Source organism: Botryllus schlosseri, chromosome 11, assembly GCF_051294905.1.
Source record: "Botryllus schlosseri isolate E-star chromosome 11, Bs_hap1, whole genome shotgun sequence".
Classification (NCBI taxonomy): Eukaryota; Metazoa; Chordata; class Ascidiacea; order Stolidobranchia; family Styelidae; genus Botryllus; species Botryllus schlosseri.
This window is the reverse complement of record NC_137246.1, coordinates 27,536,631-27,564,211: the sequence shown is the minus strand read 5'-3', so window position 1 is coordinate 27,564,211 and position 27,581 is coordinate 27,536,631. Positions and strand designations below refer to the sequence as shown.

The 27,581-nt window shown below is 39.7% G+C and overlaps 2 protein-coding genes across 7 annotated transcripts in view; one reads left to right on the top strand and one right to left on the bottom strand.

The window, feature by feature from the left end:
• The window catches only part of LOC145449716 (uncharacterized), a 335,502-nt gene extending 310,149 nt beyond the window's left edge, over positions 1-25,353 (bottom strand). The window contains exon 1 of the mRNA XM_080328135.1: positions 25,343-25,353. The gene's annotated coding sequence lies outside the window, so the exon portion shown is untranslated. The remainder of the gene's footprint in view (positions 1-25,342) is intronic.
• Positions 181-26,582, top strand: LOC145449714 (annexin A6-like). Of its 6 annotated transcripts, XM_080328130.1 has the most exons (22): positions 181-885; positions 948-1,074; positions 3,230-3,310; positions 11,443-11,564; positions 12,361-12,469; positions 12,592-12,738; positions 13,361-13,586; positions 15,364-15,578; positions 17,633-17,698; positions 17,758-17,791; positions 18,575-18,723; positions 19,321-19,525; positions 20,067-20,196; positions 20,645-20,784; positions 21,462-21,691; positions 21,749-21,836; positions 23,064-23,222; positions 23,278-23,387; positions 23,630-23,815; positions 24,869-25,043; positions 25,105-25,214; positions 25,712-26,582. In XM_080328130.1, the coding sequence occupies exons 2-22, from the start codon at positions 979-981 to the stop codon at positions 25,832-25,834; spliced, it is 2,901 nt and encodes a 966-aa protein (XP_080184256.1). In that variant the 5' UTR covers positions 181-885; positions 948-978; the 3' UTR covers positions 25,835-26,582. The 6 variants fall into 6 exon arrangements, with proteins under 6 accessions (XP_080184256.1, XP_080184255.1, XP_080184258.1 ...); XM_080328129.1 differs by having other exon boundaries at positions 181-1,074; XM_080328132.1 differs by lacking the exons at positions 181-885; positions 948-1,074 and adding an exon at positions 1,133-3,169.
• Positions 26,583-27,581: the final 999 nt, after the last annotated feature.

Below are 27,581 nucleotides of genomic sequence, written 5' to 3'. Positions count from 1 at the left end.
ATCACAAGACTGCGATACAATGAAAAGATAGGAAGGTGTCGAAACAACTTGGAGTAGCCTTTAAGATCAGACACCCACCTTAGCCTAGGCGAAGTAAAGAAGAGGCATGCACACTGAATGAAAAGTAATGCAGAGAATATCAGCGCAAACGACGAAACGAGGTGGTATGTGGCGGAGGGCGAGGTCGATGTTAGGTCGTGGTCCGGTAATCTCGAGCGCTGACTATTAGTATTCATTTAGTAGAAGCTGCTTGTGTTTCTACTTGAATATGGATATCATCTACGAGTGTACGATAGCCGTCTAAATGCTGTTCTACAGCTGTGGTCTGGCATACTTGATCTAATCCGCGGCGGATCAGAATTACAGACCGTACTCTGTCGTTTCTCGTTACATCGCATTGTACAATTGTGTGTCTGTCATTAATCATCATCATCAATTCTATCATTGATTCCAACAGGACGTAAAGATCAATATATAGCAAACACGGTTTGAAATTTGTCTGTGTATCTGGTGACTACTGACTATCCGTAATGGACGCGAGATGGTGGTAGAGTGTAAATAACGACTGAAAGTTCTTGGTTTCAAGAGGCTCTTGAGCGCGTAAATGGCAACCACTTACCTCGCTTGACGACAGTCCGCGATCTTGGGGATAATAGTAGCTTAGACGGAGTAGGAGGTCTTATCGTTCGCGCGTCACCAGATTGAGTACTGAATACAACGTACTCATCTCTTCCTGTGTGAAATGCATAAATACTCGGGTCGGCGAGTTATAAGGACTCATTCGATCGAAGAATATGTCTTGATGGTTGGCTGTTTCAGTTTATTCTTGCTATTTCTATCCTTTCAGAACACCACAAGGTTGCGATACAATAAAGAGATATGAAGGTGCAGCACGTAGTATGATATGTCAGGCTGATATTTGTGTTTCTCATATGAAGCTCGCTTAGATTACTCCAGTTTTCAACGCTGAGCTCACGTATGGCCGCCAGCATGTCCGTGGGACAATTCCCTGTCTCCAGCAAGCTGTTGCAAAAGAAATGGAATGAAAAACAACTGAAAAGCCACAGAACGAAAGTAAGTCTGTCAATCGTAACCGATATCGATGCAAATTGGTGACATATTTCGCACTGTTTTCTTAAATTGATCGCCGCGAATGTAAACTCAAACGTAATACTTTCATCGGGGACTACTAGAACTATACTACCATAGCTTTAGATATCCCCGACTTTCATAACTGGAAGAGGACGCAATCACCTATATTTCAGTATCAGGTAATTAATAATTTCATCATTTCAACAAAAAGATAGGAGTCGAAACGACTTGTAGTAGTCTTTGAAATCAGACACCCAGATTGGCTTATAAAATGTAATTAGGAGCATGCATACTGAATAGAAAGAAATATGGTATCATAAAACGACTGGTGATGAAAATGAATTACGCATGTGTCGATAGCCGAGGTTGATATGTCAGATCGAGGCCCGGTAATATTGAAGGCTGACTAGTATATATCATTTAAATCACCCAATCTATCGTTTTGCATGATGAATAATTCCATATAGATGTGCAATGTTCATGCGTGACATCTAACCTGATTCGTTACTCCATTACGAGAATAGGAGACGATTCGATCAAATTCCTGGTTGAATGGTTTCACCAGTATAGGCTATCGAAGGTGAATAAATGACTCGAATCAGTGTAGCATTTATCTTTTCGAAAGTTAGCGATCGACGTATCGAAGGCACTGTCATTTTTAATTATCCCGAAATATAATACAGCTATCTAATTGTGTCGTTGTAGTGTTTGCGCTCGGAGTAAACTGACAGATAATCGTCGCCGTCTCGGGGTCGGCCTAATATTACTACGTTCTCTCCCAGTACCCATGGCAACTTCGGATTGTCTGTTTCAAAACTTTGCGTTCATTGTGTTCGTGTGCTGTGGATGTCGATTGTCGGTATGAGACGTATGTGAACTGAAATGTATTGTCACAAAGGGATCCATAATAATTGCGGGTGGCGATGTTACAATTCGCGACTGTGTCTGATCGTAACGCAAAAGACATATCTTACAAGCAAACTTATTTGAATAGAACGGTGGATTGTATTCGATTCCAAAAAGCGAGTAAATGTTAACAAAAATATCTACGTGTTCTGGCATTCTGTTTTGTGCATTCCGTGTGAACAAAGGACCGCCTTTGTGGATAAAAAATTGTACAATGGAGAATCACTATATGTGGCAATTGAATAAGATATTGAAATAAACCCGTATATTTTCGGTTGACACTCGTCTGGAGTAATCGTCAGCAACTTGTAGAGAATTGGAATTGTATATCAGCAATGCAACAATCGTATCACCAAATATGACGTCGTATGCATGAAAATTCGAATAATCAAGAACAGATGGCTAAAGCTCAGTGCACTATTTTAGATTATACACGAACTCCTTCTTGCTGACGAGAGTCAGCAGAAATAACCGGGTTTATTTCAATACGAATATAATATCCGATTGTATATTGTGGTTATGTACCTTTGTCTGCACGTTACTGCCGTAATGAAACCAAACGATAGCATCTTGATAAATCAACGAAACCAGCGGAAACCGCTATCATTTATTATGGTCTAAAAATTTTGGATTTAGCATTCTAAATGGAATATATTGAATCTGGCTGATCTGATCCTCGTTGTATAAAAAAAAAAATAGAATTTGATATACATATACCTGTATACAGCTCGCACGCCACGAAAAGAGTACACACGCAATGATGGATTAGTAATTTTGATACGCGCGCGGCCCACTAAATATCACAAATTGGTTATCGTGCAGTTGCATACGGCCTGCTATTCAACACGTTTTAAGGATCCCCTTTGTTGCTATTGTAATAATATCGGTACCTTTCAACTTTCGAACTTTGCTGCGGTGCAGCCGATGTAAATCTCAATCGATTTCCATTACACAGTGTCGATGAAAACTTACACTACAATAACATTCTCTGCTTTCATCGCATCTCATATATATGTACGTTGTACATTGTATAGCTGCCTGCGACTGATGAGTTACGGTACAAGACACCATACATATAGCCATCATCTGATATTGTAGGAATATACATTAAGTTTTCGTAATAGTTTGAAGTGTATCGGTTAGATTTAGAGCAGAATCGTGCTCTTGAGAGGTACGAACTTCGAGAATTCGTAGCATATGGAATGTTGTTTCTAATTCTATATGCTTACAGATAGCGTCGATGAAGGCAGACGTTGACAACAAGAATCCAAATGAACATTCACATCTCCGAGCAAAGCTCAAAAAGATGCAGGTAAAGTCTTCGTGTATTGCCGAGCATGCAATTCTGGGATTATACAACAATATCGATTTTTGACCAAGTGATTATTGCTGAACTACAGTTGGTGATGTTCCAGTATATTCCAGCCAGATATGCGTGTGATAAGCCTACCATATTTTCAGCACCCACAAAGGGGACATATTTATTGTCTCAGGTAAAACGAAAGAAGAATTGTTAAGTTTGAGGTGGCTACAGTATATATTTTTTGAAACAAAAACAACGTCTCGCCTATAAAAGTCTTTTGGTCATAAGCAACTATAACTCGAAACGTGGAAAAGAGGACATTTGGGCAGTTTCTAGCGTCCTCGGAAGTTTTTTCGTTTTTCTCGCGAAAAGAGGTCAAATTCTCCTAAATTAGGACTTATGGGAGGCCTAGCGTAACATCTGAAATGATAAATCCCGCGTATTTTACCCAAACGCAGATTCCAAACGCAACGTCAACCTAAATTAATTCACTCGTGTATTGTATATTCACCGACATCATTAAGCGGATACTGTTGTTTTCGCACGTGCGTTATGTGTACTGTTCGGCGCACACTAATATTTGAACTAAAACCATGTTGATTTATGCCATGAAACCGGCAATAGAGGCACTTTCTGGCTAGGTCCTACCTATATCTGGCCTTTCGACCTTCTGTTGTATATACTCGAATATGGGAAAGCTATTTTGCCGGTTGATTGATGGAGAGAAAGATATATGTCGGGTTCTTTATAGACATTTGATCTGATTACATCATCTCCATTCGAGACGGTCGTTTTTATGAAACCGATCACGTCGAAAAATGTATATCACAATGTCGTTTTCACAACGTGATTGTGATCTCATATCTGGAGGAGTTTGGTGAAAGTTTTGAAATGGTATAGTGATAAAATTGTTGCGTTAATAGGCTTTTGAACTACTTCAAAAGTTTTGAATGGTCAGAAATAGCACTCGTGGAGTGAAATGCAAAGTTTGTCTACAATAGTAACGCATCGCACGAATCGCGGTAATCGCCAAACCAACTCAGGGTGGGTTTCAAAAAGTTGTCTTAATTTAGACCTGGCTTAAGGCCAGTGAATGACTTGGCCAAGACGCCAGGCGACGGCGGTCTTAATTCGGTTTCAAATGTCAATTTGGCGCCGCGCTCGGCCAAGTCCGTTAGTTGCGAGTAATTACTGTCTACTTCGTCGCTGTAGCGAGTTCATCACGGAACCGAGGCCAGATTGTTATTGTTTTGAGTTGCTCGTGGATGAATGAAAGGAGATCAGTGGAGGATTATGGAATTGCTGGAGTTGTTGGAATTTACTGACGATGATGATGAACAGTACAGACTGCCAAGAAAGTATCTCGCAGATGTTCAGAACCCCTTCGAAAGGTATTCGAACAACGAGTACTGCGATTCCGGTTTTCAAAAGACGCAACTCACTATCTTTTTGGGCTGTTGAAAGATGATGAAGAATTGACCTGCAGAGATCATGCTCTTCCGCCAATACTACAACTAACTTGCGCCTTACGGTTTTTCGCGGATGGCCATTTTCAACAGACTGATGGTGACCTAGCTGGCATAAGCAAAGTAACTGCTCACAGAAGCATTCACAAAATTACCCGTGCCATATGCCGCAAGAAGCTCCTGTTTTTGAATTTTCCTACTGACCTCGCCAAAGTAAAGCATGAATTTTATGACATTGCAGGCTTCCCAAACGTTGTTGGAGCAATTGATTGTACTCATCTACCCATAATATCCCCTGGCGGTGATAATGCAGAGGTGTTCCGGAACAGAAAAGGTTATTTTTCATTGAACGTTCAAATGATATGTGATGCACAGCGAGTCGTAACAAACATTGTCACACGTTGGTATGGATCTTGTCACGATTCAAGAATCTTTGACAATTCGGTGATCCGTGATCGATTCGAAGATAATCAAATCGATGGATATTTGCTTGGGGATAATGGATATCCACTGAGGAGCTACTTACTTACACCACTATTATCACCAAGAACATCGGCCGAAAAAAAGTATAATCACGCTCATATTGTAACCCGCTCTCGCATAGAGCAGTGCTTTGGCATGCTGAAAAAAAGATTTTTCGCCTTAGCTATACCGATGAGGACCAAGCTCAGCAATTCCACGAATATCGTCGTGGCCATAACCTGCCTTCATAATCTGGCAATTCGGACACGACAGATGACTGATGAAACGGAAGTTGATGACGTATTCGAACCAGATGCTTCAGACCACCCTCATGTCGCATCGACTCCTTCTGGACAATCCGAGCGACAAAGCATAATTTTGAGATACTTTTCAAACTAATCCATGAATATTCTTTTTCTACACATTCCATTTCAATTACAAAGAAACAAACATGAACTTTATTACGTGTGTCATGTAAAAATGAAAATTCGCATAGCGGCTGATAGTAAGTTTAACACAGTATAGCAGGATAGCATAAAACAGTATAGCAGGATAGCATAAGCGCCTAAGCGGTGTAGAAAAACGGTGGAAGCAATTTTATAAATTGCAATACAGGATAGCATGAGCGGTGTGGAAAACCTCGGCAAGAAAAGAATGGCGTGTCAACGAAATTGAACGAAGTATACAGAAAATTGGTTCAGACACTGGATTCAGTGAGCAAAAATTCACTGATACTTTTTGTCCAGCATCTCGGACTTTTTTTTATAATGATTCACTTTGAGATCATGCTCAATTTGTCTCATTCTCGTCTCCGTAACTCTCATTTCCAAATCCTTTTCCAGGAGTCTTTTTTTAGCCTTGCTCTCCTCCAATTTAGCGTTTAGTACATCCAACCTCATTTCTTCATAGGTGGCCTTAGGCTTAGAGCGAGCTTGATTTGGTAGTGGATTGTTCATGACGGAGCAAGTAGAAGTAGAAGTTGAAGTTCCAACTGCAACCCCAGACGTTGACAGATCAGGTGTACTAGGATGGTTCAGTGTCGGAACGGAAAAAAGTTCGACCATAGAAGTTTCAGAAGAACCTATTTCAGAGCATGGCAGTTCTATGCCTGCTACATTTTCTGTGGTGCTGAAAGATGGCGCCTCCATTTGTGTTTCGCAGCCTGCATATGACTCTTGTTGCACTTGTACTGATATTGAATCATCATCAAATTGACTGGGGATGCTACTTATTTGACTTGGTATCAAACTTTTGATCTTGGCATAGATCATGTCTTATGCAGTTGGTTGAAGGTCAGGTATTCCACCACCAGTTTTTCTTTGCTCCCGTACTCGTTGCGCCTCATGCTTTTTACAATCGCTCTTCAAATTTTTCCAGAGTTTTTTCAACTTGTCCTCATTTCTCTCCACTTGTGCAATTCCTGATGAATTGAATTCACTGACAAGTTTGCGCCAGGCCGCTTCTTTATTCTTTCTAAAATCCTTATCGCTCTGTCCACTAGTTTTGCTGGTAATCAAAACGGGGTATTTTCCAATCAAGTCGATAAATCCATTTTTTTCAGCTGTGCTGAAATTCGGAGCGCGTGCAGTGCCAGCCATTACTTGTTCAGGATAATAAATTTTGAGTGGTGATAGCCAAAGAGTCAACTAGACCAAATTGAGTATGAGCACAATGCTGGTAAAAACAATACCTACGTCATCAGCAATATATAATAAAGTCAAAAATATACATATTGATGAAAGTTCCATATAGTCAGCACTATTGCTGAAAGTAACAGCGGTTGAACATATTTACGACAATGCTCATATGGGTGGGACGAAAATGGAAATCAAGATAAAAACCATGCAATCTGGCAAAATTGCGTGCAACGTTGATTAGGCCATACTGTACCAAATACGTATGATACATATTTTCATTTTTCTAATGACGCATCATGCGTTCACTTTTTGGCTATGACCCCAGCAAAGGCAAACTGTCAAAACACCGACATGCTTAAGAGGTAACCAAGAAATTCTGAAGAGTCAGAAAACTGCAATGACAAGGTGACAGCAAGATGCAGACAAGACGTCACAACCTAATCTCGGTGCTTCTTCGATACATGTGCCATATTAACCGATGTTCCCCGTGACCACTCATCAGCATCATTACCTTAACGGATTCGCATCGCTGACTATTGTTTACCCACATAGGCAGGGGAGATAGCGTAGTGGTAACGATAAGCGTCCACCAATCTGACGGACCCGGTTCGATTCCTGTCAGAGGTTTATCCGTTCTTACGGCAACAAAAAGGTCGCGGCTTCAAAAAGATCAACATCGAAAAGAACTGTGACATCGGGTACTCTAGGCCGAGGTGGATGTTAGAGTAGAGGATCGCTACTGATGCGTGTCGTTCGACATCCTCCTATCTGTTCATAGCATTGTGTCTTATTGCATTGTACATTGTTTGTGACTTGTTCAGATGAAAAATATAACCCAACGATATTAATATATATTATTATTCACAATATAAATAGTCCAACGGTAGGGCACATCTTTACGCCTTGCCTGAAATATCACATCCCATCTCTCGTAACCTCAGTCATATCATATTCGTAACTGAATCGATTGGGGCCAGCAATCGCGGGTTATAGTGGTCATGGGGAACATTGCTTGATACTATATGGTGCGGGTATGGAAGAAGTGCTGATGTGTCCTGTGTGCCTCAGGGCTCTGGCTATCCATTTGACCTGAAATCCGTTCAGTATACGAACACCCCTGCAGCATTCCCCTGTAAATCCCACTATATAACGGTATGACATCAACTTGTCACGTTTGTGATAAAAACATTGTTCCAAACTGCCTGAAAGCAATATACAATGATCTAATCTGATTTGCCAAGCTATACATCAGAAAAACGGTCAGTATCCTTCAACAACCAGCACAACAGTTACCAGCACTGGTGACTTCAGCCTACCCCCTAGCTGGCTTGGATATCTGTCTTGACTAAGCGCACGCTGGAGGGGAAATCCCCTCAAGTCACAGTTTTGAAACCGACTTCAGCCTGAGGGGTGTAGCTTAAGCCCGACGACGGGATTAAGTTGACTATTTGAAACCCACCCTCAATGTTCGTGATTTCAAGTAGTTAGAGTATTTACCGCGAATTCGGTCCGACGTCATTTATACACAATACGTAGGGTGAACAAAACAAACTATAGAAATCAGACATCTGTTTTGTAATGATTACGGGCGATTAATACAGGTAATTGTGGACGGCGTTAAACTTTTGACCTTTTTGTAGTTAGGTTTCCAACACGCCGTGATAATAGCTTAACGTCTGATTTAGATTACAATGAAACAGATATACATTAGTCTCCGACATGAAGGCTCAAAATCTGAATGATCGGCTCCGTTTGATGTTTCGGCTAGAGATGAAAAAAAACTTATAGAGACGGTGCAAATTACGATAGAATCCGGGCCCGAATAGAATCATTATTGTTTTCCCATAATCGACGGTTATTCCAACCCAAGATATTCGGGTTAATTTCAATATGAGCATATTATTCAATTGTATAATTCAAATAAATATCAGTAATGCTTCAGATGCTGGTGTAATAAAAAAATGCGTGTAGTGCACGCATAATTTCATGCGTATGATTACAGGTATCATGGTTTTGCATCTGAATGGTTATATTAAACTTGATAGGGTAGCTATATCAATCGAAATCGCTTTGCCGAATCCAATAGAATCCTATAGCTCGATATTCAAAAGATATTACCGAATTTTATCGATACTTCTTTGGTGTTGACTAAAACAAAAGTCCCGCGAATAGCCCGTCGTCTTTTAGACCAAAATTTAACATCTTTCGTGATCTTTTTGGGCATTTTAAGCTAGAAAGGAGGACAAATCCTCCTAAAAGAGGACGTATGATAACCCTAGGATAATGTAAATTGGTTTTCCCTCATGTAGATAGACCAGAGCAATAACATATATGGATGCTAGTATTAGGCGTATTGTCATGATTTGAGTGTCTTGACGGATTATAAACCGGAGCTTCGTTCGAGTCTAATCTATTCCGGACAAGTGCTTTCTAAACTCTGACAAGAGTGTCGCGTACAATGTGTAGATTTTGTACTTGAGATTGTGATTTTAAGATGAATGATACGCTTCACGCCTCATCCGTGATGGGCATTGTTACGAAATTAAACTGTCATCTTATCTCAAAGCTTTGGTTGAGGACCGCGTAGTGTCTTGATGTATTAATATGTCGCTACTGGAAGCCGTTCTTTCTAGTTGCTATTAGAAACTATTTATATCCATCTTTCTCGCGTTATGAGTTATACGTGGTATTTGTCAAACTTAAAAAGATATCTTGTTTTATCTCAAAATTAGGAACAAGTAAACAAATTGGGTTTAATATTACTATTAAATGCCAGTCCAAAGTTGTTGATTCCGCATTCCGCGAAATATCAGTATGGTAGCTATATACACACTATTAGGGCTCTTCTAAAATGACTTTTTTTCTCAAATCGTACTGGCTACTTGATAAAATTGTTAGGATACCTAATTTAAGCCTTCACACAAAATTTGGTTCAATTCCAGCCAGTAACCGCTTTGCTACAGGAGAAGAAAATTTCTATTTATTATATAAAAATAAATATTAAAAAATTTCTGTTCATCCCATGAAAGTGTTAGGCTGTCTATAGAAACGATGCTCGCCAAATTTGGTTCAATTCCAACCATTGGAAGCGGAGGTATTGCCGTCGAAAAATTTGGATTTGAATAAAATAGTAGAAAGTAGAATTTGATTACCAGCATTTCGCTCAAATTAGTCTAATGAATAGTCTGCATCTGCATTCTATATAACGTGTCTCTGTCTACTCCCAAACATAGTCGGTCTAAGATTCAAATCGTTTGCACAACAATAGTGACGTCACCCAGTCTCTGACTGTGTATACAGTAAAACATTCAATGTAGTCAATCACACCATACTTTCAAGATAAGTTCTGCTTATTTCATCGTTAGTGAATATCTGACAATAGTAATTGTAGATGCAACTCCGCCCATCTCCAACAATCGCTTCAAAGCTTTGTGGGCGCTTCTCAAAACAGCAAGCAATTGACAACCCGGCCACTAAACGTAGGCTGCGGACGGAAACAGGGACGCCGTCAACAGAGGCTAATTTGAAAAAAGTATAGAGATGATGATCAGTTTATAAAGCTATATTTTTCAGATTGTAGTGGACTGTATACGCGTGTTTTGTAGCAGATTTCTTACATACTTTGCTTCAGAAAGATCTAACATGTATGCAATAAAATTTACATAGCTAGAACACGTACGCTTTTGTCGTCTTCATAACGACGGAGCCTAGATGTTATGACCGCAGGTATAGGTCTGCTACATATTATAGATTACTATGATTTATATATACGGACGTTAAGTGAGCGTCTTTGCAAGGAAGTCCATTTAAATAACTGAAGGACAAATGAAAAAGTGATCGAAAGCACAAATCGTGTAAAACATAGCAACATCAAGAACGAATACTGCTACATAACATGGGGCATTATAGGCTAAGGTGGATGCTGGATTGATAGAAAGTACTTGGTCGTTTGGACATCTTCCTATCTGTTCATTACGTCGCATTGTGTATCGCACTGTACATTGTGCGTCTTGAGCCACCAAAAATACTACAACCGCTGATTACTATTATTATTATAGCCTATACGTAGACATAATATATTGGAATTGGTGGAGTGTGGTAAGCCAGCTGCTAAAAATCAATATCTTACCGAATTCATGTTTCCGAACGTAGTAGCCTATAGTCTTCGCGTGTATTCCAATATTTGCTGATGCTTGTTCATTGTTTGTGGCGATAGAGACGTGTTCCAATTGTAAGGCGCGTTGGCTGATTACGTTTTCTCGGAAGAGATGTACATTTGTACAATTTACAATGTACATTGTACAAATTCTAATTATGCGCCAAAAGTCACTAACATGCGTGCGTATAGCTTTGTACTATACCTACACTTCATGTTTCGTATACTGCGACACGACGAATCAAGGTCTCAAGGCTTCCACTGTCTAAAATACTAGCGAAACTATAATTTTGGTTGAAAAATTAACTTGGCAAGGAGCGTATAATTTCATTACTAAACAAATAAGTCATCTCTCGACTAGAATCATTGCCCGTAATTGTATTGCTTCTGCGTTTTGATTGTACGCTATTCTGTCGGCAGCTTGAGGAAGAATCGCAGACGACGATCGACCATGCCAACAAAGTTCTCGTTACCAGAATATCGCGTATTATGAAAGAGCCCGGAAGGCTGGATAATTGGAACGAAACATATAAACCAAAAAGGTGGGTCGATACTGTCAGTCCTGCGTGATTATCATGAACCCCCAGCCTCCAAGGGGTCGTTCGCTATTCTCTAGTGTTCGCGGAGACGAAAATGAAATACCAATAACGAACATGATAATGCCAAATAAGCGGATGTTATCGGCGGTTCCTTTCTGAATATATGTTAGTTCATTTTTCAAAATAAAAGAACACACGACCTGTGTGGAATGCGAACCCGGTAAACAAGGTACCATAGATCAGCCGAAGCGTAATTTTAAAGCGCCACCCATACTATAACGTAAGGTTGGTGTCTGGTCACCGCTGTGAAGATTTATGTGTCGGACGCATAGAAATCAATAGCACGGGAATTTCTTCTTCCAGGAAAACTACAAATGACCGCGGCATTGCTATATGTTAACAGTATAGGCCTATACTTACACACACACTCGGAGCGGCCGAATAACTTCATAGATCGTAACCCGTATTTTGCGTGACGCAGTATTTCACGAGGCATTACTTGATTACTTCGATTGAATAGAGATAGAAATCGTTACAAAACACCTATCTACGTTGCTATAGTCTTGTAAGACGGAGCTTGACGAGCGCATAATTTCATAATTGCTATTACTGCGCACAATCCAAAAAGGTTGGAAAGTTCCCAGTTAGCGCATAGGCTATAGGCTTGCCCATGTAAGACTGATCGGCGATTATTATCGAATATTATGTATCCAGCAGCGATTTTCTTCCCGTTCCACGCAATAATAGTTTTTTGAATGTAGTTCAGTGAAAAAGTTTGTGACTCGAATATTCGTTCCAGCCTCAATCGACACCACAGATCGTACATAGCGACTCGAATTCAGGACGAGAACATTCTTCTTGCCAAGAGACTAAACTCCATCAAGCCTCTGTATAACGTCAAGGAGTGGGTTAGTATACAGTTTTAGATAATTGTAACACGGATTCTTGTATTGCTTTTCAATCAAATTTTGCACTGTTGAAGTACATAGAGATAGCGTTTGTGATTATTGTGTCTCTTTCCTACTACCAGGAGAACGATTTCACATTCCACGAATACGTATTGCACAACATGAGGTCGACCACGAAGGACTTCGACCTGGTTCCCGCCCAAAAGCAACGGTCGAGGAACTCGTCGCCTCCTCGCTACTCGCAAAGGGTCAAACTACCTACAGTCACCGTGAGTATACACTATGTATCCCTAGATTACGCAGTTGGATACCTTGACAAATTTTTATCTTTTCCGAATTAGATCAGAATAACAATGCTATCTACACGGTTATTTTCCAAATTCTACTGAATTCGGTTATAGGAAGAAATACATAAAATATAAATGTATGTACACCAATCTCGGCTCGTTTCACACAATACAGTTCTCTTGTAGCATTTTCAAGAAAACCAAAAAAATAGATTGATTAATATGAGAGTGTAGAAACATTTCGCAAATTTGATTAGAATTAGCTTACTGGAATTTCCCTCTAATTTGTCTAATTATAAAGCTAGAATTATATCGCTGTCAAAGTCTGTCTCCAGAGGTGGTCATTAACGAAGTACTTCTACTTTTCGAAGTACTTCAAGTAGATTTAGCCTACTTGGAAGTCTCCAGTACTTATTATTTTTGACTACTTGTACTTGACAGTTTTCAGTTTATAGAGTAAAACTAGGCATAGAATATTTACTTTTTACTTACTTGTAAATCGCTACTTCATTTTCTACTTTAGCTTAAATTTTAGGCGGTACTTCTACTTCTACTTAAGCGCAGACTATGATTACTTTGACCATTTACACTCTGCTCTATTCAGGACTACCGCGCCAAAATAAGACACGACGCAGAATCACCGCCTCGCCCCACCAAACTCCCCAAGATACCATCCCGACAGGACGGGTCAAGGAGTGTGACATCGCCGGGGATGATTACTGGCGATGAGACGAAACACAGAGTGGAAAAATCGCCAACCGAAATGGAGCGGGAAGAATTCGATCCAGTTAGAGACGCAAAACTTCTTTACCGTTGCCACGGAGACGCAGGTGCGGTTTTGTTAGATCTGAAAATTGCCGGCGGCCATAGTTTAGTATCAAAGACCTTGCTTCGACTAGATAATTCTTGGTGTCTATAATTATTGTAAGTTGAGTGAAATGTCGGTAATCAAGTTCCAGTTTTATTTTGGACAGGTTTGTATGTTCTAATTCTAATCCTAATTTAATTCCTGTTTCCATGAAAATGCTACAGGAGAACTTATGTAGTGCGAAACGAGCCAAGCTTAGTGCACAGACATTAGCCATTGTCGTGCTCATGAGAACGAACTCTGGTTTCACACGAACTGAATTTGATTTTCGTTGTGCTTCCTTCCAGTTAAGAATTTAGGTTCAATTTCCTGCTTTTTGCGAATCCAGCCATTCTAATTATCGTCTAATTTGAAGAAAAAAACGATGTAGCTGTAAAATTCAAATTCAAATATAATTTGTAAAATCTGACAATTCGGGTTTTCAAGTTATCCAACTCTGTTACAGTCATTGATGGGCTAAGTAAAATATTAGCCATTTTACCCAAAGGCACACATTTCGACAATGAAGCTATACTTGAAGTTTGAGTGTAAAACCAGAAGTGGTCATTCAGTAATTCTACTTTTTCGGATTACTCGTGTAGGTTTTGGCTGCTGGCTAGGCTATGCCACTTCTAGATTTTTGGCCCAATTACTTGAGTAACTTTCAAGCCTCTAGGTAGGGTTACCATACGTTCTCATTTAGGAGGATTTGTCCTCTTTTTTGACTTTTTTGAAAGTGTCCTCGGAGGACGCCCAAATGTCCTCTTTTTCGAGATTTTGTCATCTTTTTTGAGAATTTTGATTGAATACATGCAGGACAAAATTCGACTGACATACAGTAAATCAGTACTGAAATAACGCTCCGGCGGCTATTTCGGGAGCTGAGCCGGAAAGTGGACCTTTTTTTAGTCAACCGTCCACGAAGTGCAAAACATTTACCATTTTTCAGGATTTCCCTCCAGTATCGCGAGTCTGAGAATTTGAAAAAGTGTCCTCTTTTCATACTTCCAAAATATGGTAAACCTACTTTCAGAGCGGAGATAATAAAGTTCGATTAGCAATAAAGTCGATTATCGCGTTTGTCAGGATTTATCAACCCAGAATTAAGGAAACCGGTTGATCGCAGCGCACAAAGTTAGTGTTAATCTCATGATTTAACAAACCGGAACAAACTATAGATAACTAGTTATCTATAAAACTGCGATCACTGCGTAGTGCGTATATATCATTCCTACGCACCAATATTTCCGATATTGACCGTGCCGATTGTCTCATGGGTAGTGGCTTCACTAAACAATCAATGAATTATGTACCCGCCATTGCAGAGTGATATCAAAATTCTATAATCTGTTTCTTAGCTGTACCGTTATCAGCAGGCTGCTGTTTCGTTCAACAAATTGACAACTGACAGCCTATAACGCGTTTTCACATTATGATGCAACAGATAACACCATGCACTTGATTGAAAACTCGGGGCACCTCGACTAACCATCGCGCGTAACCTTTTCCAACTTTATGTGTCGCGATTAGCAGTATTTAATCACACGATTAGCAATATTCCGGGTCAGCCAACTTTATTATCTCCGCCCTAAGGTTCTTGAAAATTGGTATTTCCACTTGAAATTGAGTAGGAATATGCGGCGTTACTTTAACTTCTACAAATAGCAGCTGGTTATTGACTATGACCGTCTCACTAGATAAAATAGGCTACAATGCGTTCCCCGATCATATATTCACTATCATTTACTATGTTGTTCCAGATTGCGTGGACAGTTCGATTCTGTGCCGGTGCTTCGCAGCTCGACGTTTTCGCGAACGGATGCGAACCCGAGACGAGTTCGAAAGGCTGTTCGACGCGCAGCACCTTTTGGATTTCCTGCGCGACAAATATCACCCGGCCTTCCATCCGATACTGGTCGCGTTTTTATCGCGACGAGAAACGTACGATGCTATCACTGTGCGAGACGCGCTTGATGTGAGTTGGAATCATTCCTTCATCTTTTGATGTGAAATATGACTGAGGTTGAATTGATCCGCTCCTTCCTTCTAAGAGTTGATTTATCTACCAAAATTATAATTTAGATCGTATTTTACACTGCGGTAGGCTGTAAATGCCATATCTGTATAGTTTTGATCAAGTCGAAATCACAAAGTGCAATGAAATATAGGTCGAAACAAAAACCAATCTTTAGTGTGATGTAGAACGGGTATTGTATTCGATGCTACCAGGGATATCCCTTGATGCTATCCATCATCATTCATCATCATTGGTTTATTAGCAATTTTATCAGTTCAATACACCACAAAAATGCGATACAATGAAAAGACAGGAAGATGTCGAAGCGACAAGGAGTAGTCTATGGAATCTGACACCCACCTTGGCCTAGGCGATGTAAAAGAGGAGGCATGCACACTGAATGAAAGTGAAGAAGATAGTATAGAAAAAGAATGCGACAGCCCTAGTTATGAACCAGCCTTCGTTCGTGCAATGGTTGGCTCGCGCCGGATTAATTCCAAATCCCCAGCAAGGTTTTTATGAAGGGCTATATTGCCGCGCTAACAAATATCGCGATGCTGATCATAGGTTTGGTCAGTACCGGGATTCTAGGAATTCTGTAACTGGAAATAACTGACATTGTAACGCTGGATTCGCGTCATTGTTTATTGAAAGATAGCTGATGAATAATACATGGATAGCTTCAGTTCAGTTCAGTTTATTAATAATTTCGTCGTTTCGGAACATCACAAGATGGCGCTAAAATAAAACAAAGATAGTCTTTGAATCAGACACACAACTTGGCCGAACTAGAACATGTAATTAAGAAACATGCACACTGCACAGTAGCATTGTTCAAAATTAATTTTTTCTTCAAATTTTACTGGCTATTCGATAAAATTGTTAGGTTGGTTAAAAAACACTGCACACCAAATTTGGCTCAATACCAACATGTAGCAGCGAAGCAGCCACATGAAATTGTTAGTTTTTTTACAAATATGATGCATACCAAATTTGACTCAATTACACTCAGTAGAAGCAAAGTTATTGAATGTTCAAAATTTTGGATTCAAAATAACGGTATTTCCAGTGGGTATAGTTCTATAATAAATAAAGAAATTTCCACAGCAAATACTTTATTTTCGAAAGCTTAAATTCTCTGGTTCAATAACTTCGTTTCTGCTGGTTGGAATTGAGCCAAATTTGTTACAAATCGTGTTTTCAGACAACTAAACAATTTCACGGGGTCGAAAGTGGAATTTTTGTATGAAATTTAACATTGTATAACTTTTTTCGCTTCGCTGCTACAGGTTGGAATTGAGCCAAATTTGGTGTGCAGCGATTTTTAGCCAACCTAACAGTTTCATCGAGTAGCCGGTGAAATTTGAACAAAAAAGTTATTACCCCTAATGCACAGCACATGCGCACTGACGATAACTAAAACGGCAAGCGATGAAATGAATTGACATGTAACGGTCGGATAATTCTAGAAGTCTAAATAATTTAATTACAGCGAAATGCCGGTAATCTAATTCTAATATAATTCAAATATAATTCTAATCTAATTTGTGAAATGTTTCATTGCTCTAATTCTTATCTAATTTTTGTAATATTTCTCTTCTCTAATTTTAATTCTAATCTAATTTCTGGTTTTCATGAAAATGCTACAGGCGAGCTGTATTGTGCGAAACGAGCCAAGTTTGCTGTACAAGTACAGAGATTTTCTATTCTCATTATTATGAGGATCAGCTATGATTTGATATGCACTGAACTTGATTGATGTTGTATTTATTTTTGATTCGGAATTGAATTTGATTTCCAAGTTATTGCGAACCCCATAATTCTAATTGTAGTCTAATTAGGGAAAAACTGTGTAGCTATAATATTAATCTAATATCCAAAAGCTGAAATTTTCTAGTAGTTCAACTCTGTCTCCAGACTACTACGCAGTGAGCTAGGATGATTTCCACCATGCTGTTTAGCGCTGGAAGTCTTGCATGTATGCGAATCTATTTGTGAATTGTATTACGCAGGACGCACCGCGGTTGGGCGGACGAGAAGCGACCCTAATTGAAGTGATTTGCACAAGACACGATTTGGTGAGTTGGCATGTCCCCCATCGTTTTATCTCTTATAACCGGTCGTTTTGCTTTGGCAGGCGCTGCACACGATCGAAAAAGAGTATTCCAATAGTAAGTAGATCACTCTGTTGTTGTTGTCGTCGTCGTCGTTGTTGTTAATGTTGTTTGTGGTAGGCTATCCATGGTATTTTTGACTACTATGTTCATTTACACCCGGTCAATTTTCTTCATTTTTATTCCGTAACGGCCCACTTCTAGGCTTTTCTAAGACACCGCTTACACGGTTGAGATGGCGAGGAGGACCCTAGATAAACCTCAAACATTTAGGCAGCATTTCTGGAGTCGACCTCGATCGGACTATGCTAACTGTACCCCGTTACTACGATACAGGGGCTATTCATCGCCCGGTTATTACAATTATTTTGCTCTCAGCAGAGATGTAAACGAATTCAAGAACTACTATCCACTCTGCAATGGCCCAAGTGTAAAAAACAATCGTTTTTCGTCAAAAACTCTTGCATAAGCAGTCGAAGTTGTCATCGCTGGTAGAAGTAGATGTAACGTCTTGAAATTCTACTCAAGTGTAAGTAGAAGTAGCGATTTTCTAAGCAAAAAGTAAATATTTTTGGCCCAGTTTTGTCTCATAAACGGAAAACTGTTGAGTAGAAGTAGAAGTGGTCTGAAAACATAAACATAAGAAGTGGAAGTAGGCAAAATCTACTTGATAACTCTGAAAAAGTAGAAGTACTCCGTTACTCACCACCACTGGATATGACATACCAGCGTGCCTAGGGTCATCTACACGCTATTTACCAATTCGCTTTGATAAATAAGAAAAACCAACAATCAAAATACTAAAATAAGAAAAACATAATTAATAAACAAAATTTTTAGAATACGGCTCCAAATTAACCGACGACATCAAAGCGATGACGTCAGGCGACCTGCAGCACTTTCTCCTCACTTTGTTATCGAGAGAGAGATCGTCCAAGCTGGACGTGGATGAGGATTTAGCCACTGAGGACGCAGAACAGCTGTTGAAGGTGAAGGATCACAGATAAAGTAGATAACTAACCTAAGGATAGCTGCGAAGACGTGACTGCATGTTTGCGAAACGGGACATCACTAGCAATTTTGGTCGCTGATTTGATATGAACTGAACTTAATTTTGGTGGTATTTCTGTATAATTCGGTATTTAATTTATTTTAATTTTGCGAATTCAGTCATTCTAATTCAGGTGTAATTTGAACTAAATCTGTGTGGCTATAATTCAGATCTAATTTGGAAAAGCAGAATATTTGCCAGTTGTAAGCTCTCAATAGGTCGCTGTGTTACGGCCCGCTTGTTTGAAGTAGCCTAATCCCGATAACTGGCTTTGAAGGCAGATTACGGGGGAGTTCCTGCACCCTGACCAGTTTACAATTGATATTTTCGTAATCATCGTGACAGTCGCTTTCGTTTGATAAATTTTGGGTCCATTCGCCAGCTATAACTTAACTTTCATTAGTTGCGTTACCTTAGTAACTTTCGGCAGCTTAATTAGTTTCATCAGGTTCATTAGTTCTATTAACGTTATTAAATTCAATCGTTTCATTAGCTTTATTAAGTTCAATAGTTTCATTAGTTTCATACTTTGCAGACCGACGCTGAGGACCGGTGGAAGGTCTCGAAAAAAGACGGTCGGTTTTGGCGCATGCTCAAGTCGCAAGGCTACGCGCAAATGCGGGCTGCGTTCCTTGAATACGAACGAATATCGGGCCTCGAAGCCGTCTCCTCTGTAGAAGCGGCTATGGAGAATGATGCAGACTCAAATATGGAGTATTGGAACACTGTGACTTCATTTGGTAAGAGTTGAGATTTCGATATTAGAGCTCTGCAATACAATATGAATGATCTGGGAAGTTGAAATATGTTTCGTATGTTGCGATTCGAGGTTTCAAGAGTTGCGCAGTGGAAAATAGCATCGAAACTGTAATTCGAATTGATAATTAAACTCGACACAAATCATCAGTATTAATACTCGAATCATTTAGGCCAGCCGTATTGGTCAGGGAAGAAGTAGTTTTACTCTTTCAAAGTACTCAAGTAGGTTATTTGCCTACTGTTACTTCTGACTTGAGTGGTTTTAAACTACTTCCGATTCTAGTTGAGTTTCAGACAAAGCAAGTTACTTTTGTGAGTTTGGATTTTTACTTAAGCACCCAGGTGGTTATGACTTTAGACTATTTTTACTTCTACTTACCAGTTTTCAATATAATAAGGTCTAAAATACTTACTTTATTACTTACATGGAAACAGCTACTTTTACTTGTAATTCGAGTAGAAATCTATGGGATTACGCCTACTTCTACCTGACGCTGACTCTTTTTACCATCTCCGATTCAGTGAAATGCTTGCGGAATTGCCCGGCCTTTTTTGCGGAGTGCCTGCATCGGAGTCTGCGAGCGGTTGAAAAACAAAACGCAGCCAATTTGAAAGAAAACAATACCTCTTGGGCGGAAAAGACACTGATCCGGTTAGTAGCGAACTTGTTGAACAAAGAAGTACTTCTACTATTTCGGAGTGCTCAAGTCAATTTTGCCTATACTTGCAATAATGATCATGATCATACTAAAGCGATTATGTTTTCATACTACCTCCACTTATACTGAAAACTATTTACTTTTTACGACTTGAAATTATCTTATCATTCTGCTGAAACAGCCCCTGTATCATGATAGCAAAAATTATTTTCGGAAGATGCTGTGTTTGCGGTGTCATCAATCATTATGCACTTTCGCCAAGATGCGTCTTGCAATTTCGAGAGGATATAGCCGAGTACACAGCCGAGTACAATTTGCTAATAAAACTATGTACATTGTACATCTACTAGGCCTACTTGTGTAACTATACTGACTACTTTGACCTCTGATGCTTAGTATTTGCTATGATGAACGTCATAAATGTATATTCATTTGATCCAGATGCCTCCTAACGAGATGTGAAGCTGATCTCGCACAGATCTTAAAAAGCTACAAAAAGCGTTACGACATCTCCTTCGCCGCAGATGTTGAGAAGAATTGCAATTTACTATACAAGGATGTTATCATCTCAATTATTAAACGTGAGCCTACTTATTCTACCCGAAGGACAATTGCAGTAGAAAAATTTGGATTTGAATAAAATAGTATTCATAAAATCAGGAAATTGGAAATTTTTCTACTGCAGTAACTTCGCTTCTAGGGGTTGGAATTGAGCCAAATCTGTTATGCATCATCTCTACTGACAGCCTAACAATTTTATCGGGGTTGACAGAAAAATGTTGAAAATTTATTTTTTCTACTGCAAGAAGATCGCTTTTACTCGTTGGAATTGAGCAAAAGTTGGTGTGCAGCGTTGTTTTCACCAGCCTAACAATTTTATCAAGTAGCCAGTGAAATCTGAAGAATAAGTTTTCTTTTGAACAGCCCTTGTACAGACATCATGCTTATGATAATGAACTCGGATTTGATACGAACTTGACTTGATTTCTGTAGTATTCCTTTCCATCACTGAATGATATTCAATTTCTGAGTTTTTGCGAGTTCACTAATTTTATTCTAATTAGAAAAAAATGTTTAGCTATCATTCTAATTCTAATCGAATTTGGAATAGCTGAAAATGTTTTAGTTGTCCAAATCTCGTATTACATAACGAATACTTGTAATATGCGTATTTTTTGTGTCATAATTGTCATTGTTTGTTTGTTATGTATTTCGGTTGTATAAAAATAAGAAATATCACCCTTTCTCTCTCTTACAGATCAAGGACATAATTCTCGTAGGCGTCACCAACATAACAACGGCAAAAGAGTGGCAGGGATGATCATCCGCGGACCCCCCGCCAGAAATATCGTCAGCAGGCCTACGCCGCGAGCTTTCTCCCCGGAAAGGCTGCAAAACAGCCCTCTAAACAAAATCGCGGATAGGGTCTCGGGCCAGAGCCCGAAAAAGAGCCACGAGAATCGAGGAAACTCAAGGAAACGAAGACAGGTCGGTATATTCTATTTGCATTTTCGTTATAGCACCTGCTTTGAATCTGTTGTCCAGTCTTCCAGTACTGCTACTGTGTCGTCAGCGCGCGACTTCAACGCCGAGAGGGATGCCGAACAAATCGCGCATTCCTTGCAGTCGTGGGGTGAGTTTAATCGCACAATTCGACACCTGATGTATAATGTACGTTAAGACACACTGCTTCTGTTCATAACTAACACGTGTGACGGTACACAACTGTGGAGGAGTATTTTAATTTCATAGTTTTGACTCGAGTCAGGTCGAGCCATTTTCAATTCAACGTCGAGTCAAGTCCGAGCCCAGTCAGAGTGTAAAGGGTCGAGTCCTAGTCCGAGTTCACGTCATAGCGTTCACTGTTCAGTATCGAGTCTTAGGGCGGAGATAATAAAGTTAGCTGATCCGGGAGAATGCTAATCATGTGATTAAAAACCGTTAATCGGGACCCATTTTAGGCGGAGATAATAAAGTTAGTTGATCCAAAAGAATGTTAATCGTGTGCTTAAATACTGCTAATCGCGACGCATAAAGTTGGAGAAGGTTACGCACGATGGTTAGTCGATGTGTCCCGAGTTTTCAATCAAGTGGCGCGCTATAGGCCGTTAGTTGTCAATTTGTTGAATGAAACTGTAGAGATCCCACAATCTCCATAATGAAACCTCAGCCTGCTGGTGACGATACTGCCACTGTAATAGGTAGAATTAACATCATCGCGAAATGAAAGTCGTGTCCAATTCGTACGGTACAGCTAAGAAACGGAAATCGCTCTGCAATGGCGCACGGTCATTATCGGAAATAATTGGGCGTAGGAATGAATGGTACGCAGTGTACGCAGTTTCTATAAATAACTAGTAACTAGTAATCTATAGTTGTTCCGGTTTGTTAAATCATGAGATTAACACTATAACTTTGTGCGCCGCGATCAACCGGTTTCCTTAATCCTGGGTTGATAAATCCTGACGAACGCGCTAATCGACTTTATTGCTAATCCAACTTTATTATCTCCGCCCTAAGTCAGGTTCAACTCGCTTCTGTGAAATTCTTGGGTGATATCGAAGGCCATGGATTCATAATATATTCATTTTCCCCACTTTAAACACGTTTATTCAAACAGATAAAATAGGGTTTATGTGCCTATTCTTGAAGTATCGGCCCTGATACGCGAGATTTGAATCAGGTCTTCTAGAATCTGTCGAGTGATATGACGTGGTCTAGTTATACGCAATGACTCGAGTACAAGTCGAGTCAATACACAAATTGACTCAGGTCGAGTTATTTTCCATATGAAAATGACTCGAGTCACCAAAAAATCGAGTTATGACAACCCTGGTACAACCTTCACCGTTATCTCCAGACCGAGGTGGACAGCAAGTCATCCTGAACGTGCTGACGCGTAGAAGCAACGACCAGCGTCAAAAGTTACGACAAATTTACGCCGCAAAGCAAAAACGAGACTTGATATCGGATTTGCGGAACGCCGCCAACGATTCCTTTTACGGAGAATTATTAGCGAGTGAGCCATACATCAAGAGCCTTCGGCACACAAATCTTACTTGTTCTGTTTCTAGACTGGATGAAAACCAAATTCGAGATCGACGCTATCACGCTTCACGAGTCACTCATACATCGCGGTATGCAAGAGGTTGCGATGGAGATCTTTTGCACGAGATCGAGCAAGGTATTGCGAGGGTAACTTAGCGAGATTTTCCAGTAAATTAGGTCTGAGTGTCTGAGGATAAAATCGGTAATCATACTGGCGGTCAGTGACGAAGTTCTATCAAGTTTTCGGAGTATTCATCTGGTTTTGCCTATAATAGCGGTACTTATATACTTCCCTTCACTTCAACTTTGCAATTTTTTGGCAGAATGCTAGAATGCAGCATATTTGGTTGAGGGATATCAATTATTCTATTTTTCCAGCAAGTAAAAGCCATCCGTGATGCGTATCGCCGATTGTACGGATCTACCGTGTCGGAAACAGTGAAAGAAAAGTTAAAAAGCGGCTATTGGAAACAACTGCTTATTTCCTTGTCCCAAAATGACCGCGATGGTACCACCACGGTTTCACCTGCGACCGCCAACAGCAATGCGACCCGGTTATACGAGGTGTGTTTTCTAGAATATATCATCTGGGCACAGCCTATACGTCAAAGTCGACCGTAAATCGGTCAATATGTCAACTGTCAACCAAGCGTGGTCACTGGTCATGGTCTGTAACAATTAATTCTAGTTTCATGGAGTAATTGATTAATATATTGGTATTGACATCATTTTCAGCTGACACTCGTCAGGGGTAATCGTCAGCAACTACAGTAGAGATTTCAATTGATATTTCGATATATATTAGCAAATGTATATTGTATACGGTTTACTTTAGTAAATTTTGTCAAGTAGTAGCCTGGGCTAAATCTAATTGAAGTACATCGGTACTGACCTGATCACCTCCGGTCTTGAGCGCATGAAATTATAATCGCCTATGCCCTATATGGCTATTAGAAAAATTGTTACGTTGACTAAATTAAACGTTGCACACCAAATTTGGCTAAATTACTATGTCTGAAAATTTTGAATTTATTATAAAAAATTATTTATTTTTTCAAATTTTACTGCCTAACCCATAAAATTGTTAAGCTATCTACAAAAACTAAGCAAAACAAATTTGAATTAATTCCAGCTCGTGGAAGTGAAGTTATTCGAGTTTTTTATTAATAATAAACAATTCTTGGATTATCCACGGTAAATACTTTATTTTTCAAATCCACGATCTTCAACTGCAATAACTTCGCTTCTACCAGTTTGAATCGAGTCAACTTTGCAGTGTACTTGACAATCCCGTGGAGTATACATTAAAATTTGAATTTTTTCTTTCACTTTTGCCAGCCGGAATTGACTCAAATTTGGTGTGCTACGTCTCTTTACCCAACCTAACAAATTTAGTTAACAGCCGCGAAAAATCTGAATTTTTTTTCTGAACAACCCGGGCCTACAGCCTATACCATTCATTTTGCACTTTCTCTTCAAGTAGTTTTGACATGTCTTGGAAAACGTTACTTCTTGCAATTAATGAGTAGAAATTCTCGGAGTTAATTCTACTTCTACTGAAGTACCAACGCCTACTTCTTTGACGCTCTGATGTCAACGACACGAACCTTTGTTCAGGACGAGACATCGGGCATGGGAGAGGCAAAATTCAACGAAGTGATGACAAAATGCAACCTGCCACAAATCCGAGCCACCCTCGACGCCTTCAAGAAAATTTCCGGCAAAGACTTTGCACAATTCATACAAGGCAGTCCCAAAGATGAAGAAAAGAAAGCCGCAATGATTTCTTTAGGTAGGCTCGCATATTATTCTGGTTTTTCGGGGGGTAAGGTTATTTTAAATTGCGTTCACAGTTTCGTGTTCCCAAGACCCGGCGAGTTATTTCAGTAAAAAGCTACGGCGTTACATCGCGCAGGACCGGGACATGTCTTCCGTGTCCAGGATATTTCTCTCGAGGGCCGAGGTATAGGATTTATACTCCATACGGCAGATTTGGACATCGAGAAAATTTTCATCTTTACCAAATTAGATTAGAGTTAGAATTACCGAATTCGCAAACACTTGGAAATTACATTAAATTCCGAATTACACCGTAATACAACAAACATTAAGTTCAGTCCATATCAATTCAAAGTTCGTTCTCATAAGCATGAAAATAGCAAATGGCAAATGTCTGTACAGCAAACTTGGTTCGTTTCGCACGATACAGATTCGAATTAAAATGAGGACATAGAAACATTGCATTAATAAATTAGAATTGAATTTCCGGTTACGATTAGTCTAACAAGTCAATTACAATCATCTAGTTGTCCAAGTCTGCTTTCACGGGTAGAAAATCATTAAAACTTTTTGAAATTCGACCGAGATTGAATAATTCAAGGCATTCTATGATTTGTCGCTAGAAATACGATCAACGTTTGCTGTGAACTTGTTTCGACAATGCGTACTGCGATTTTTCAGGTGGATTTGGAGTCTATCAAAGAAACTTATTTCGGAAATTACGGGAGTTCTATATCAGACGATCTGGCGTCGATATGCGAAGAAGATTTCAAACAATTTTTATTGAAAGTACTCGACCCGTGATGATTTTTGCCGAGCGATGGCGAAAAATATGGGAAACTACGTAGCGTTGTCGCGCCGGTATCGACTGTCGGTACTTACCTTCTCCGTGAATTCATGTTTCCCTAAGATTTCATTCTCATATAATTCAATCTCAGGTTCCCTTTTGCGTAAGTTTTGCAATGAACAAGTCGCGTTTTTGTAATGTCGAATGCTATATTCCTATTATTTGTAATTGCTCGAAGTTTTCAAGAACGTCAACTCGCGATACCGCGATGGATATGACTACTAACTACACTCTCAAATACGTACGCCGCTTGAAGCCTGAAAACAACATTATAGTAAATCGCTGTGTCCGGAAATAAACCTGAATAATACTAACTTTGGAATTTGACGGAGATCATAAAGTTAGCTTATCCGGAGAATGCACAATCGTCTGATAAATAACTGTTAATCGTGGACTTTCGCTGGACTGAAACTTTCACCATACGATTCGAGATTATCCTCGCGCGGAATCTCATCCAACTTTATGCGCCACGATCAACAGTTTTAATCGGACGATTTGCATTCTTCCGGGTAAGCTAACTTTATGATCTCCGTCCGTTAGTTGATCAATTTCCAAAGCTTTCGACAAGTAGCTACTGACGAGAATAGAGTAATTTGTTTCGCGTTTACGCGGAAACATCAAAAGTCTACCTGTTTTATTTCCAACGGAACTATTCATTATATTTCTTCTTTGAGCGCATTAGTGAGAATATAATTTTCGAGACAAGTGTCAAGTCTTTTTTGTCTGGGTCTTGCTAGGGCGTATCTTACTATAGATAACTAACCTAGGTTAGTTATCTATAATCTTACTATAGGGCGCAGCACACGAAGACGAAAATTCAAGTCGACCATGAAATCTGATCCTCGCCTATACATACAACCAGGGCTTTGGAGCACTGGTAAATTTTAAACTGCTACAGCTCTAGAGCTCCCTCTTTACATAAATTAGCTCCGGATCCAGTTCCGGAACTCACTGATATACTGCTCCAGCTTTGACTGCGAAAACTATCGAATGGTTCAGTCAGAATAGTCGGTAACAACGGTTGCAGCAGTCGCATGAAACCGTCATTTTATGTGGTTATGCGAAGTCATGTGACGTGAAAATTACTCCTTGTCGTTTGCCGATGAAATTATAGCCGCACGAGAATTCACTTTACTCCATGGTGGCCAAATAGTGCAGTTGTATAATCCGCGGCTGCAACATGGGTGCGGGTTCGAGTCCGACCGAGGTCGACTTCCGAACTGAGATGCCTAAGTGTTGGAGGTTTACCTAGGCTCCTCCTCCCCACCTCATCCGCGTCAGCGGTGTCTTACAAAAGCCTAGAGGTAGGCCGTGCTATAAGTCGGCAGTTACGGAAAATAAGAATATCGGCCTGGTGTCAATGACCATAGTAGTCGACAAACACCATGAATACCCCAAAAGAACAAACTTTACTCCATGCCATATTGCTGTGTACAGCATTAAACACTAATACGATGTTTTAATACCGGCGCTGCACTCGTTATTATCAAGCTATACAGTCGAATTAAATCTTGAAATGGAAATATTATTAAAAACTAGATACGAAAGCTAAATCGTACTACACATGCTACAAGCACGGCCTCGGTAATTAAAAATAGTCCCGGAGGTGGGTCATATTCCGATCTTGCATGCTTATAAATTCATGAATAACATGTGGAGCGAAATGTAGAAAAAAAAATTCAAACATGATGTCTGATGGCCCTA

Excerpts from the sequence above, each read along its gene's own strand:
- LOC145449714 (XM_080328130.1), top strand. The coding sequence starts at position 979 with ATGGCCGCCAGCATGTCCGTGGGACAATTCCCTGTCTCCAGCAAGCTG. Across the intron at positions 11,565-12,360 it reads GAAACATATAAACCAAAAAG|CCTCAATCGACACCACAGAT; the intron begins GTGGGTCGATAC and ends TATTCGTTCCAG. Across the intron at positions 23,223-23,277 it reads TTACGGAGAATTATTAGCGA|ACTGGATGAAAACCAAATTC; the intron begins GTGAGCCATACA and ends TTCTGTTTCTAG.